The 15,847-nt window shown below is 48.5% G+C and overlaps 1 protein-coding gene across 1 annotated transcript; it reads right to left on the bottom strand.

Moving 5' to 3' along the window:
- Positions 1 to 738: 738 nt before the first annotated feature.
- angptl2b (angiopoietin-like 2b) lies at positions 739 to 14,992 on the bottom strand. The gene is made up of 5 exons (XM_062451855.1): positions 14,481 to 14,992; positions 8,545 to 9,494; positions 3,564 to 3,757; positions 2,150 to 2,420; positions 739 to 1,867 (listed from the first exon to the last, which is right to left on the bottom strand). The coding sequence occupies exons 2-5, from the start codon at positions 9,488 to 9,490 to the stop codon at positions 1,668 to 1,670; spliced, it is 1,611 nt and encodes a 536-aa protein (XP_062307839.1). The 5' UTR covers positions 9,491 to 9,494; positions 14,481 to 14,992; the 3' UTR covers positions 739 to 1,667.
- Between the last annotated feature and the right edge of the window lie 855 nt (positions 14,993 to 15,847).

The following is a 15,847-nucleotide window of genomic DNA, read 5'->3' on the forward strand; positions in this document are numbered from 1 at the left end:
CAGAAAAGGTGTTCTATACCATCATCTGCCAAGCAGCCTTTAGTGGGAAAACAGCGAGAGGGAGAGACAGATAGATGAGTGCGCTGACAGAAAGATAGATGTGTTTCTCTCCACTGGAACCTTGTGGTTGCTGTCAGAGTAAAAAATCCCTTTAAACCACCATGTCCATAATTACACTCCTCATCCCACCTATCGTGACCAGCCTCTGCAGACAGCCACAGACTACCAGCAGGAGCTCTGAAATGCACCCAGCAGGAACACAGCCATGACACCCGATCTTCCAGCTGCTGATAAATGAAGCGCTGAGATGTCCATGGCGTTCGACCTCAGAAGGACTGGCGTGGAACCAGTGAGCCGGTGCTGAAACACGAGTCCATCAGATGTTTGATGAGACCGTAGATCATGTTCTCCAGGCTTTCCATGTCGGGCTCTCCGAGCGCTGTGGTCCTCTCTCACAGAGACTGTTCCACTGTGGTTCCTCAGACAGACGTTCCCTCCAGAGAGGGTATTCTCTGCCTACGGGATGGAAATGTTTAGGCAGCTTGTTCTGGTGGACTGAACACAAGTTGGGTGGTACCATAGACCACAAAGGCCAGTCTGCTGACAGAGGAGAATGGTTAGCTGAGGCTGGCATTCCTTGACATAGTCTACACGCACCTTGGTCTGTGAACACATCCAACCTATACACTGTGGTATGTGAATGTACAGTAGCAGTAAGACACATTAAAGAGAGTCAAAGGAGCTGTACATAATTTATTGCAACTTTATAGTGATACATGATGAACTAGTTACATTATATTACAAATCTTTTATGTACAGACAAAATGTGTTGGAACTACTGATACCAACAATTAATTTATACAGTACATACACTGCTTGTTTTTTTGTTTTTTTATGCAAGCAAATTTAAAACCTGGGCAAAGCTTGTTTTCGTAATAGTTGTTTTGTGGTGTCACCTTAGCCTGTCTCACAGCACTGTGAAGTACAGAACTTGGAATGCTGATTTATTGTCTTCAATTATGATGATCCATGGAAGAGTATTTCATTGCTGAAAGACATTGGCCTCGTTCCCAGGATGTTGTCAATATATCTGAAGGATCATCTTGAATATTGGTTGCTACAATTTTCTTTCGGGAATAGTTTGTTTACAATGTAAAAAGAAAAGTCACTGGAGATAATGTTCCTGTGTCAACATCTATAGTTATTTGTTGTATTATAAGTATACAGTAGGTTTGCTATCCCAAAGCTACTCATACCGACTTCCCGTGTCCTTTTGCCACACATCTTCAAACATGATGAACGGTGCTAGAATGAACCTCCCTCTCCATCCGACAACAGCCGCTTCAAAGTCAGACTTTGTGTTTGTTACAATCCATCACAACTGAGCAGGAACAGAAGTTAATAGTACACCAGTGCATGGGTATAGATGCAGTAGATGTGAGACACCCACTGCTAGCCAAAAGTTAATACTAACGGCTTAGATATTGCACGTTCTTAGTCACTGTCCTGGTGAGTTGGCTGTAAGGTGCCTCAGTGCCACATGGGAGGGGAGAAATTGGGACAGTGGGCTGTAGCCCTGGGGAGCGCCAGCTGATGAAAGTAGACCTGGCTGGTAAACGGGAGAGAGCTAGCTACAGATAGTAGCGCTAGCTAGCGAAAAGGAAAAGCTAATGAAATGTGTTTGGGTTGGGCCTGATCATCATAACCACTTTCTTTAGAGAATAGGCCCCGCCTCTGAACTCTGCCCAGTAGACGCCATCTTGGTATCGACTGCGGTAATGTCCTCCTCGGTACCAGACTCCGTTGAGGTTGGAGTGGGCACAGGCATTGTACCACCAGCCGCCTTTCTGGTAGTGGGCACAGTTACCTGGGTAGAATCACGATACAGAATTATAATTGTTGTCATTATTGTCAGTATTAGTATTGGAGGAAGTGGATTACATTTGAAAGCTGCTAAACGATGCTATTGGCCTAAAATGGTGCTAAGATTGTGTTTCACGGTTATCTCAGAAGATTCGATTATTCAAACAATGATTTTTACTGAGGAAGAGTAGCATACACAATGTTATTGTTCATTTTCACCGTTACCTTTTTCGGTTTAATAACCCGAACATGATGAAAGCTGAGGTAACATGCCGCCTGTCCTCACCTGTGTACACGTCATGGTCTCTGTCCAGCGTGGTGAACTGTTTGCCGTTGTGCCAGGTGAGGGAGTCTCCAGCGTTGCCGTGGTAGCGGCCCACCCTGAGCTTGTAGAAGTCTGCCTCGGGCTCCAGTCGGAAGCTGGCGTACTCCGCAAACACCTTCCTGCCCGACCAATCCTCCAGGGTTACCAGCAGCTTGTAGTTGTCCTGATTGGTCAGCCAGTAGATGTTCTCCAGTCCCAGCCAATACTCACCATCTATATTCCCAAAACCTTGCTGGGAATGGCAGAGGGAACAGACAAGACTCTCACTATGGTGGAAAGGCCCTTCATGCTGTCGAAACACTGTGATCGTCTGAAATTCCGGACCTCTTCCTCCTGCCCTGAAAGCCACTGTCCCTGCAGAACACTCTGTTGTGACGCTGTCTCCCAGCGCTGTCTGACAGCAGAGAGAGTAACAGCTTACCGACCACGGGCCTACGTTACAGGATTCAGTGGCCAGTATGTTGGAGCAGTTTGCAGTCCAGTGGGGGATCTAGGTCTCAGCAGACCATATGCTTTGAATCTTTGAAAAACCCCTCTTAAGCTATGACACGTGTCATTTTTGACTCTCATGTGGTGTAAGGTGTATTGTAAAGGTCTTAGAAAGATCTCCGGTATTAAACTTGGCGAGGTTTTAAACAAGACCCTTGCATATTTGAAAAAGCTGAAGTACTATTCAACTGCTTCGCCCTGTTGGAGGAGTTTGACATCCTCTCAGCGTACAGAGGAAACGTAAGTCCCGGCCGGCCACAGACTTCCTCCAGTTATACTCTCTGAGGACTGAGGATATATCTCCGCAGTAATGTAAATATAAATCACTTTCCTGAAGAGGGAATAATGTCGCGTTGGGGCCATTTCTGCACGGCAGCATTTCGTTTCAAGCATGGCCACCTCTCCCATGTGTTTCTGATCAGGCCTCTGTGTTTCCTGACTCAACAAAGACCCTCCTCATGTTAGCTGTGGCCGTGACTGACAGGTGGAGCGCCCCACAGATAGCCCGGGAGTGAGCAGGGGAGAGCGAGCCAGCCGCCTAAAACCTCAACAACCGCCTCATTCATTATCCCCTCACATCTGTTTAGGGTCAACCACGTGTGAAAGCTACCTGCCCCCCCCCCCCCCCCCCCCCAACCCCTTGACCACGTCAATGCTCAGTGTGTGATGTAACACCACTGGTCTGCCCTGTGTTTACATTTACATTTAGTCATTTAGCATACGCTCTTATCCAGAGCGACTTACAGTAAGTACAGGGACATTCCCCCCGAGGCAAGTAGGGTGAAGTGCCTTGCCCAGGGACACAACGTCATTTTGCACGGCCGGGAATCTGATTGTTAGCCCGATTTCCTAACTGCTCAGCCATCTGACCCCCGTGGTCACACACCTTATACGTTTCCCAGTTCCTGAAGAAGTTGACGGAGCCGTCCAGCCTCCTCTGGATGACGGTCCAGCCGCCGGGGTCGTGCCTCTGGTCGCACCACACCTGCATGAGGCGGTTGGCGTTCTCCGGCTTCACCAGGTACATGCCGCTGGCCGTGTGGCCGTCCTCCAGCGCCTGCAGGCAGTCCTTCCACGGCCCTGCCACAGAACGGCAAACACACACACACACAGGTTCGGGGTCACAGGTCGCCAGCGTGGATGCTTTACATTTACATTTTAGTCATTTAGCAGACGCTCTTATCCAGAGCGACTTACAGTAAGTACAGGGACATTCCCCCCCGAGGCAAGTAGGGTGAAGTGCCTTGCCCAAGGACACAACGTATTTGACACGGCAAGAATCGAACCGGCAACCTTCTGATTAACAGCCCGATTCCCTAACCGCTCAGCTATCTGACCCCCCCCCCTGCTTTATTAAAAAGCTGTGTGATTTGGGAAGTGTAACAGCTCTGAATAGAAGAATGATTGTAGAAACGGTATACAGTGTAACAGCTCTGAATAGAAGAATGATTGTAGAAACGGTATACAGTAGTCTAATGATTCAGCTCACACTGACAGAGGGACTCTCAGTGGCACCGGCTCTCAGCTTTTAGGTGGGATTGAATTTGGCTGCCGCTCTCACAGGGGAAATGGCCTGAGGCAGTGGAGCCAAGATCAACATTGGAACAGAAGCAAAGGGAACCCTGATTGTTAAATGATGCAACAGCAAATAGATCTTAGATTCCACCTCTCCCTCTTCAGTACCATGAGCTCTGCCTACAGACATTCCATATGAATAACAGTGTCTAGAACGCTGTTGGCTTCAAACTCTCATTTGTTAAAGTGGTGATCTTTATCTCAAACTTTCAGACTTCAGCTGAGAAACAGTGAAACAGTGGCCCCCTTCATCTGGAAAGGTCTTGTTGCTTGTTGTGGTTTTTCAAACAAGGTCTCTCACCAGGACCCAGAGCCGAGCCCTGCCCTCCAGAACACCACAATGTTCCATGCAGCTCTTGCAAGTTCTAGAACTCTTTTTCTGTCCGTAGACAGTCTTTCTCACTCAAGTACAAATACAAACTCAGCTCTGTCTGACTAAAGGTCAAAATCGTTCAAGGGGAGCCTGAATCGTGGAGAGGAGGCTCAGAGGAAAAAAGCATATGACTTCAGTTTTGTTTTTCGCTCTTTGTTAAGATGAACTGAGGTGAGTGTCCTCTATGTCAGACTGGCTGCTTGTCTGTGAAAAGACTTCTAGAACTGTGCCAATTTCAGACAACACCAAGTGAAAACCATGAAACCGTATTCAGTTCTTGCCATGTGGAGACTTCTGGATCCAAGCCCAAATTCCAAAACAGAACCCCTTCACGTGACATTGACATTCTTCAAGTAATAATAAATGAGAAAGTAGACAGTTGAGCAGCAATACTTCTGTGAAGTCTGCTTTCGTGGGCATGCTGAGAAGGGATATGAAGAACAGTGATCATCTGTGTTCCTTATCTCAGAGCTGCCTTTCACCCTACGGTGTCTGCGAGTGATTTATCATCTGTATGATTTCATCAAACGTAAAAAAACAGACCTGCGTGTCACAATTGGAGGGTTTAAAGCTGCAGTTGGGATTGTGTTTTATATCATTCCATTAAAACGTAGTTTTAAACGATGAATGGAGTTCATGTGCAACTCAGCATATCTATGGTTTATGTCTCAGCTGGTCTTCTGGCTGAAACCAGTCCATATCTGTAAAAATTAATTGGCTTATTGCCCCATAGCCATTACACTCTTCCCCTCCAGCATGAAGATTTCCAGTCAGCAGATTTGGAGAAGAAAACAGGCCTTTTATTGGTCCAGTACCTCCTCAGCTCTAATTGGATGTGAAAGTGTTTACCTTTTCCAGATTTGGATGAAGGAGAATCACTAACTGACCTAGTTTAGAAAGTGTACACTGGGAGGTGGATACAGACAAGAAGGAGAAAACACACCAGACAGGGAGAGGCTACGAGAACGTTTTTCATCCCTTGTGTGTCGGGCTACTCCAACGCTCACAGAACACATTAAAACGTGGGAGTCCCTGATGGTTCTCCAGGCTAGAGCTGCAGGGTCTATCTGTGGTGAGCTGAGACCAGACACAGCTCTCTCCCCTGATAAGGCCTGGAACAAATGACATCACGCATACTCTCCTGCTGGTTGCTTTTATCTTACTACAGACCTCTTTCTTCTCTAATCCAATGTGATACTGTACTTTCTCTCCTCCCCCCCCTTGCTCTCTTTCACTCTTTCTCAACCCTCTCTCTCTCTCTCTCTCTCTCTCTCTGTCGCTTTCTCCTCTCCCCTTCTGTCTCTTTCACTCTCTCTCTCCCCTCTCTCTCCCATGTGTTTTCTGTCCTGTATGTACAGTCCATCTCCATGCAGGTCAGAGTTGGACAGACCTCCTTCTTAGTGTTGTGGGTTTACTTAACCTTTAGGGTGGAAGTTGCACAGGCCCGAACAGGAAATTGCGCGCCTCTCTTAGAAAGTACTGTCAGAGCTCACTGTTCACAGCTCTGGAAAAACAGCAAACTGTAGCTTGACGTTGAGGGATGAACTGCACCATGGGGAAGACAGGGTTTTGAATTCGAAAGCCTTGTTTCCGCTGAACAAAGTACATTCTCAGTCCTGAGCCAGCCTGCTCCGCTCCTGTGAAGCAGGTTTGCGTTTCAATCATAACGGAAAAGTAAAGTTTAGCATGATTTTGTTGTGAGCATGCCAGAGTGAGCATTTGTTCGCTCTGCAGTGCCCGGCCCGGAGAGCGAGGCCACACGGGCCCACTTAAACACACACTGTACGGGGAGAAACACCGTCCACGTACAGACATTCCCTTCTGCATCACACAATAATAACCACACCAATGCAGACACAAGCTTACAAAACTCCAGGATTGAATTAAAGACTGGGACGGACCTATCTTGCTGCAATCTCAGGAAACGATACGGATTCCATTGATTAAATGGTCCAGATAAGGATGCCAAACTGGATCATCAACACAGCCCAACTGTAGGCTGCTTGACTGTCGGCTGTGTTTTTAACGAAGACGCTTCTCTCAGGCTGTGTTCCAACCATCCATGACTTCAAACAAATACTGTTTACCCTTTCACGGCACTGTGTGTGCATCAATCTAGCCAATAGATGATATGCATCTCAAAAGACTGTGGACAACAACAGCCCTGTTGTCCTCAAGGCGTTTCTGGGAATGTGTGTTATTCATATGGACAATGGTGAGGAGAATGGATAGCTGCTTTTGTCTGGTGATTAACCTTTTCATGTTCCTGTTAAATTTGCCTGAAAACGCCTAAACAGCATACCCAAAGTAAATTGGAAGCTGTTCTTGAACCATTTGGAGTACATGCATGTAAATGATCTCTTTTGAAAGCTGACACTCTGAAGTTATGTCCCCTGTTGTCAGGACCCCTGTCAGTCCTTCTAGTGTTGAGTAATAGAAGCTTGAACACAAGGAAAGTGAAAATTTCTATTTCCGCCTAGATTTTGTTTTGAAAACAGAGGCCTGAAGAGGCCTAGAGGTGGTAGGTATTATCTGGAAGACTAAATTGGACCACAGGTTGAAGCCTTACCCAATTCAAATCAAAAGTCAAACATAATACCACAATATATTCATATTTGACACATGTTTTTATAAGAGTACATCCAGGAATTTTCTAAAAGGGTCTTTTGGAGACTCCAAAATGACCCTTTGTAACCAAGGTCAAGGTCAAATAAAAAGGTATTATTTTTCATAATTGTTATCTCTGGCCCATCTCTGGTACTTAGAAATATCATATATAATAGCTAAATCCCTAATTAGTAATACTGAAACACAAAAACTGAAGCATGAACACATTGGAGTGCTTTATCTGATTCCAAGGATTGGCGCACAAAGAACACTGATTCTGTCAACCATATTGCGCAATCGACTGTTATTTTGAAGGCTCCACAGACGCATACAAATGAGGTATTGGCATTTTCAGCTAGCTGTCAGCTACAAGGCTAACGAGCTAATTTCAGAGCCAGTCGAAGCCAGTTCGAGAAATTTGTTTAGAACGAGTGTGGGGGGGGGGGGCGGGGGGGGGCAGGACGCACAGACCTAGTTGGCTTTAGAGGGCTGTCAACGGGGCATGGAAGCTCCTATTGGGTCGAACAAGGTGTCAATCAAAAGGGGAGGGTTCAACGGACATTTTGAGACCTTCATTTTGTAAATACTCCGTTGATAAATCGGAGAAAATAACACTTTTATGTGAACAAGTTGTTTCTTCCGTCGGCTAACTTGCATAATGAAACAAAGGATAATGGCTATTCATGAACGTAAAACATTGTATTTGGACGAATTACTTTACATGGTTAGATACTTTGAACCCTTGGGACTTACGCAGATCAAGTTTTGATGGCATGATTTGCACACCTGGACCTATTTGAACAACTTAGGGTGAGTACAACTTTTTTCTTTGGCATTGTTGAAGGAATGTTCACCGGAAAAAGACGTTGACTTTGCTTGCTATTGCGACTTGATCTTGAATTGGTTTATTTCAATGGAAGCACAAGAATCGTAGCTTTCCAACGATGTATAACATGTGTAGCGTCTAAAAAATATATTTTTTAGAATTTAGTGCGTCGTAACTGAGGAAGGGGGAGGCAGCATTTTTGTCTCGCGGGCGAAACAGGAGCGTAAACAGGTTAATGATTAGGCGTGCCTATGTGCAGCTATATGTGCCTACGACACATACTTTCTCTCTCTCTCTCACACACACACACACACACAGAGCTTTCTGTTTCACAATCTACTCTTTTTGGAGAGTTTACTGGAATGTGCTTCCATGGATATTTTCCAATTGTTTACTCTGAAAGGTTGAACTTTGCAACACATCCCACCCCAGTCCTAAGGACAGAACAGTTTGAATCCAACAACCGAGAGAGTTCAGACGACTCACCCGAGGGTTTGTTGGTGGTGGAGGGGCTGTGGGTGCCGCTCGGCATTGTGGGAAGGGCAGTTCGTTGGAGCTTCTGGTTCTGGTCGCTCTGGATCTCGTTGGTGATCTGGTTGGTGACACGCGGGAAGGGAGGGGGCTGGAAAGGCTTGACAGGGGTCGGAGGTCGCGGCGCGGGCTGGGGTCGGGGCTGGACGGGGGGCACGGGGCGCGGGGCGGGCCTGCTCTGACACTGCTCCTCCAGGAGGGCGATGAGGACCGACTGGTTGGTGGCCAGCGTGGCAAGGTGCTGGTACTTATGCTCCAGGTCCCTGTAGCGATTGGTCAGCATCTGCATCTCGGCGGTCTGGTTCAGGATGCGGTTCTCCATCTGGGCCAGCTCCAGCGAGTTGTCCCTCTTCCTGATGATCTCGTGCAGCAGCTGCATGTAGAGCTGCGTCACCCGGGAGTTCATGTTGCGGCTCTCCTTCCTCAGGAGCTTCACCTCGTTCACCACGCCTCCGTCCACCTCCACCAGCTGCTGCAGGGTCTCCAGCTGCCTCTTCTGCTTCAGCATCTCGCCGTTCAGCAGCTCCAGCTCCTGTCTGCTCACCCGGTTCGCCAGCAGGGACTCGGGCTCCCTGGAGTTGACGCAAATGGCCCCCGTGACTTTCTGCTGCGGCACGACGAAGGTGTAGGAGCACTTGTCGGCCTCCGGGGGGACGGGCGGGGAACGCCGGCTCCTGCTTCTTCCCCCAGTATACAGGAACTCCCTCTCCAGGCTCTCTTCGGGGTTCTCCTGGCCCCCGTCCTGGGCCCCGTCCTGGGCCCCGTCCTGGGCCTCGTCCTGGGCCTCGTCCCTGGTCTGGCTGCTACCTCGGGGCCTCCCCTGGTTCTGCTCTGCTCCACAGACAATGCAGAGCCCATGCAGCAGAAGGACCATCAGCAGCACCGCTGCCGGGAGCTTCATGAGTCTAAGAAGAGAGGGGGGGGGGGGGGAGGTCACATGGAGAGATGGAGAAAAACATACAAGATCATAAGAACATATACTGTCAATGAGAACACGTGGCGTTAAAAACCCGCTCCCCACCCGCCAGCCTGCACCTCATAAGCGCCCCATAACCTCTTATCTGACAGCACATCCATACATGCTTTCATAGCTCTATTGATTGGGGCCAGACACCCTGTCCCCTAGGATGCTCTAAGTCTTCAGTACCACACTGCTCGGGGCTCCCGAGGGCGCTGGTTACCCCGTATTCATTACCCACCTCAGCCCGCAGGCCGTTAGAGCGGGAGAAACCAGAAAGACCAAATGAAACCATATCCCCCTCCCCTGCTGAGCCAGGCCGTGGACGCCGGGGGAGTTGTGGCGTTGGTGTTGTGTTGCATGAACGTCAAAGAGGAACGTTTCACTGCAAGGTTCAGGGGACTCTGGCTCAGAAGCCTCTGCTCCTGCCAGACCTATCTTCACCACAGCAGACGCACACACAGACATGTTCCATGTGGCTGTCACTCGTCGCAATCCTTTCCACTCCTCCAAAGGAAAATATGTATTAATTATAATCTGTTAATAAATTATGGGTATCTTTAGAGGCGTTGTTAAGTCTGTTATTGCTGCCGTCCGGGAGGGAAGGAAGTTGTTTAGCTTAGCTGGCTGTCCTGGCTCCAACTCCCCCTGGGGCGGTGCCACACCTAGGGTCTGCTCCTCTCTGCTCCAACTGTTGCCTCGGACACCATTGCTTATGGAAACAGTGAGACAACTGCAACTGATGCTATTCGTGGAACTGTTTTAAATTAAATATTGATCTAATTGCATCAGACCTGAACATTTATAGAGGTAGGATAGAAGAGGCACTGACTCTGGTGAGATGAATGTGTCTTATTCTTCCCTGGAGTTTACTTTATGTAACTTTTGTATTTTGCTTCAGATAAACAGGATGAACTTTTGCCTTTTTCAACTCTCCCCCTGAGCTCATTGTATTCTGACCACAGACGACCTGACAGCGCCGTTACGGAATGTTTCTCATCGCAGATCATTCGTCTGTCGTCCGACAGGAGATTACGAATTGCGGCTGGGATGATTGTGTTTGGTTTAAGTAATAGGAGGGTCAGTCACAAAGAGAACTCTAACTGGCATTTAGCGGGCAGCATGAAAATAGAGGCAGTCTTGGCCGCGTGTCCCAGAGTGCTGGCATTATTAGAAAGCTAAATGGGAGCAGCAACTGAAGAGGACGTGTTGTTATGAGGAGTGTAGGGGATGCTGCTGAGAGCAGAGGAGAATGTGACCGCTGTGTGAGGATAACAAGACCTTGCACCCCGAGGGCTTCCTAATTGAAAGCTGCTGCAGATTGGATTACAGAGGACGCTTGGTGGACCACTTCCCCAAACTCAGACCCAGACCCAGGACTAGACCCAGACCCACCAGACCCAGGACTAGACCCAGACCCACCAGACCCAGGACCAGACCCAGGACTAGAACCAGACCCACCAGACCCAGGACTAGACCCAGACCCACCAGACCCAGGACTAGACCCAGACCCAGACCCAGGACTAGACCCAGACCCACCAGACCCAGGACTGGACCCAGACCCAGACCCAGGACTAGACCCAGACCCAACAGACCCAGGACTAGACCCAGACCCACCAGACCCAGGACTAGACCCAGACCCACCAGACCCAGGACTAGACCCAAACTCAGACCCAGGACTAGACCCAGACCCACCAGACCCAGGACTAGACCCAGACCCAGACCCAGGACTAGACCCAGACCCACCAGACCCAGGACTGGACCCAGACCCAGACCCAGGACTAGACCCAGACCCAACAGACCCAGGACTAGACCCAGACCCACCAGACCCAGGACTAGAACCAGACCCACCAGACCCAGGACTAGACCCAGACCCACCAGACCCAGGTCTAGACCCAAACTCAGACCCAGGACTAGACCCAGACCCACCAGACCCAGGACTAGACCCAGACCCAGGACTAGACCCAGACCCACCAGATCCAGGACTAGACCCAGACCCAGGACTAGACCCAGGACCAGACCCAGGACTAGACCCAGACCCAGACCCAGGACTAGGATCTGATCCAGAGAAGGAGGCCTGGGGCAGGCTTCTCAGCCACACCACCCTCAGTGTCCTACGATGCACAGCTCTGGTCATAAACTCAAGAGCTCAGTGAATCATGCTGTTTCTCTGGGAACGTGGCCACCACTGGATCAGAGAGATGTTGACCTCCCTAAGAACGAGTCTCTCCCTGGTCAGTTTCAAACCACTATGGTTTGGTTCTCTGTCTAATAAATCCTCTGTTGATGAATTAAAAGGGACTGACTGAATCCCCAGAGTTCAGCTGGACGATGCAATCTTAGCACGTTTTTTTGTGCTAAAACAGAGAAAAACATCAATGGGATTAACTACACATTTTAGACACCCAATCATCTCAGTGAAGTAACTGCTTTAATGGTTTGTTTTAAGAAATATCAGTCTTCAAAGACAAGTCAAGAAACTTGATAGGAATTTGCCCAATCAGTTCCAATAGCAGCAACAACAGCATCATAGCTAATACACTAATAGAAAATAGTGTATGTCTCTCAGGCCAGGAAGTGGATGACTGGGATTGTTTCATGGAACGATGACACATGCAGCAGGCCTCCCTCACCAGGAGACTCATGCTGTACATGATTAGCATGGAGCTCTGGACAAAGAAAGGAGTGTGTGTGTGTGTGTGTGTGTGTGTGTGTGTGTGTGTGTGGAGAAGGGGGTGGCACCAGGGAGAGTCCCATCTGCCCAAGAAGAAAGCCCTATCATTAACCTCTCAACCCCTACAGCCACAACCGCCTCCCACCCCTCCATCCATCCACCCCTCCATCCATCCAACCATCCACCCCTCCATCCATCCACCCCTCCATCCATCCACCCCTCCATCCATCCACCCCTCCATCCATCCACCCCTCCATCCATAAACCCCTCCATCCATCCACCCCTCCACCCGTCCACCCCTCCATCTCTCCGTCTGTTAGCTTATGACAGTCTCAGCCTGGTACAAGCTAAACCTACACCGCCAGCCAAGCTCATTACTGTCACGGCGTCATGTGAGTTTACAAGCTGTCGGTGACTGGACACCCGCTCCCATGATTAGCAGGTGTTGAGATCCTTTCCCAGGCAGCACCCTCCAGAGGAAACCTTGGGATGCTACAACTCCAAGGACTGACCAGGACGGGGTAGTAGTGACAGATGATGACACACAGTCACCACAGAAGTGGATCAGCCTTCAAGAGCCGGAGGAATGTGTCTCAGTGACACACGTTCGGGGGCAGATGCCCAGCATGGTGACAGACCTCCTGCAGAGTCTCACTGCCCACATATTCACAGGTCTGTGGCGGAGGGCTGTCATCCGTGTCTGTTCCTCTTAGGATTCAAGCGAGCGCGACAGGCAGGGCTTTGTGTCGGTCAATGTGTCTGCAAACAGCGGTGTGCGCCCCAGTGTTTTGTTCATGTTCAGCACATAGTCATTAGAAGGAAAGCGGCCCATTCCAAGCCCATGTCTCTCGCCCCCAGCCCCTCTCATTTTACCGTGAGTGTGGCATTCTTCACATTCTTCACGACCTCATTAGAGGTGTGCAACCACGGACACATATACAGACATGGTTAAAGAAACAGACACATCAAAGCTACAGACATGGTTAAAGAAACAGACACATCAAAGCTACAGACACAGCTACAGCTACAGACATGGTTAAAGAAACAGACACATCAAAGCTACAGACACACAAATACACAAATACACAGCTACGGACACAGCTACTACTCCCATGTAGTTGTAGTAGTCCCAGTAGTTGTAGTAGTTGTGTCTGTAACTATGTCACAACTGTCCCAGTCAAAGCCTCCTTATTTAAACAGAGAAGCAGCACAGATATCAGGCAGCTGCTTGCACAGATTGGGCCAACCTGGCCCTTATCTAATATTCACATTTACATTTAGCAGACGCTCTTATCCAGAGCAACTTACAGTAAGTACAGGGACATTCCCCCCGAAGCAAGTAGGGTAAAGTGCCTTTCCCAAGGACACAACGTCATTTTGGCACGGCCGGGAATCGAACTGGCAACCTTCAGATTACTAGCCCGACTCCCTCACCGCTCAGCTATCTGACTAATATCTTATATCTATAATATAATCGTATATCTTATCTAATATCTTATATCTATAATATAATCGTATATCTTATCTAAGCTCTGCCCAGCTCAGCTTAGCCCCTCAGCTGAAGCCAGGATGCCATCTTACATTTTAGACTTATTTTCAGACATTATATTCCCCTCCAATAATTCGAGATACCACAACCATCAAGCCAAGTGAGGCTTGGTTTTCTATATCTGTATTCTGCTACTACAGCGTTCTAAACATCTTGGAAATTAAGAACCTGTTCTTGGGAAACCATCAGCCCCTCTCCATGCGGTCTCTAGTGCCTGTCTGTCTTTGTTAGGTGAGGGTGTCTTTGGATTCTAATGCTGTGAGGCTGAATGTTTATCGGTAGTTAACAAACACTTGTGTCCCTACCTGGTGGAGCCTTCATGCATCTCTAGTAGTCTCAGCTGTGCTCTCCTCAAACACGGAGGAATCAGGAAGGCCTGGGACAACAAAACCTTTCATTGACATCATTCATTCATCAGACAGAACCTGAGGGCTGAAACTGATCAGAAAAAAAACCCTGCTCTTCCTTTGAGCAGCATGAGAGCCTGCAGTCTCACACTCTGCAGCTGCTTAGCCTCACAAGGTAAGTCCTGGTTTATTAATAGATAACACAACTGAGCTCATGGAAGATTTCAAAAAACGTTTGCGTTTACTTTAGTCTCTTTTATCAAGAACATCCCTCACTGAATCCCAAGATCCCCCTGCTTCTGTTCTCCAGTAGGCAGTGTGTCATGAAGATCTAGTCAAAGTCCAAAGACAACAAATCCTTACCAGATAACTGGAGACTGCTACTAATCCTTTAGTTCCCTTCTCTTCCTGGTGGATGAAGTTCCCCCCGAAAGAAAGTCATCCCCGGTGAGAAAGCAGCTCTGAGGTCTCTCTCTCTCTCTTTCCCCTCCCTCTCTCTCTCTTTGGTACTTTGTCACCCGAGTCCAGTCTGGCAGTTAGAGGTGACGGAGGGTTGAAGCCTATTATTAAAACACCTCCGTAGTTCCACCAGCAGCTCGGCCGACTGGGGACTGAGCAGAGGGTCTGGAGACGACGACAGACCCCAGTCTAGGAACAGGAGAATACGTCCACCGCAGGATGCAGTATCTTCAGAAGCATAATTCAGAGCATGAGCCAATGAGATGAGATGGTGTTTCTCTGTGGATGGACTGGTCTGTCGCTGCCTGTCACTGGCTGAGAGCTGATCCCATCACTGCTTCATGGCTGTCAGAGGCAGTCTCTCTCTGAAGCACCCTGACTCCACTTTCTCCTCCTCTCTCTCTCTCTCTCTCTCTCTCTCTCTCTCTCTCTCTCTCTCTCTCTCTCTCACACACTCTCTCTCTGTCTCTCTCTGTCTCTCTCTCACTCTCTCTCTCTCTCTGTCTCTCTCTATCTCTGTCTCTCTCTCTCTCTTTGGCACAAGGTCTGCCCTTTCTCCTCCCCTCGCAAAAAAAGATCCTCACGCTTGAGATACAACCTCTCCACCCCCTTCTCTCTCTCTCTCACACACACACACACACACACACACACACACACACACACACACACACACACACACACACACACACATACACACACACACACACTCACCACTGTCACTCTCCTGGTTCACCACCTCTTATAAAAGAGAGCAGTGTTGCCAACCAGGATCAGTTATCAGGCATGTGGACGTCTCCACACTATCCTGGCTCTCCTCGTTGCAACGTTGTATTAGCTTGTTTTCGTCACATTATGTTATGTACAGTATTCCCCAAATGAAACCTGACTGGAGTTAGTTATTGGGAACGTGTTATTCATCCAAGTTGAGCAGTTATACTCTCGTGTCAGTGTGTTGACAAACTTGCCAAAGCTTGAGAAAGAGAAGATTAGTCACACAGAGAATTGGCAGTGATGGTGTTCCCCACCTGACTCATGGAGTCTGATAGAAGTTTGGTTCTCATCTGGAATGTTCTCGTGTTGTTCTCCTGTTCTGCATCAGGGCAGTTGGGGCGGAAATGTTTTTGTTCAGAGCGATGATGTTGTAATCTAATGATGTTGTCTGAGTGCTCCTACTAGCTGTTTATTTACTGACTCAAACCTCCTCCCATCTCGAGTCGGTTGTTTACGGGGTAAAGTGTGTGCGATACTGCCTTGAGGAAGTCAGTAAATCT

The sequence above is a fragment of the Osmerus eperlanus genome, chromosome 25, assembly GCF_963692335.1.
Source record: "Osmerus eperlanus chromosome 25, fOsmEpe2.1, whole genome shotgun sequence".
In the NCBI taxonomy this organism is placed as follows: domain Eukaryota; kingdom Metazoa; phylum Chordata; class Actinopteri; order Osmeriformes; family Osmeridae; genus Osmerus; species Osmerus eperlanus.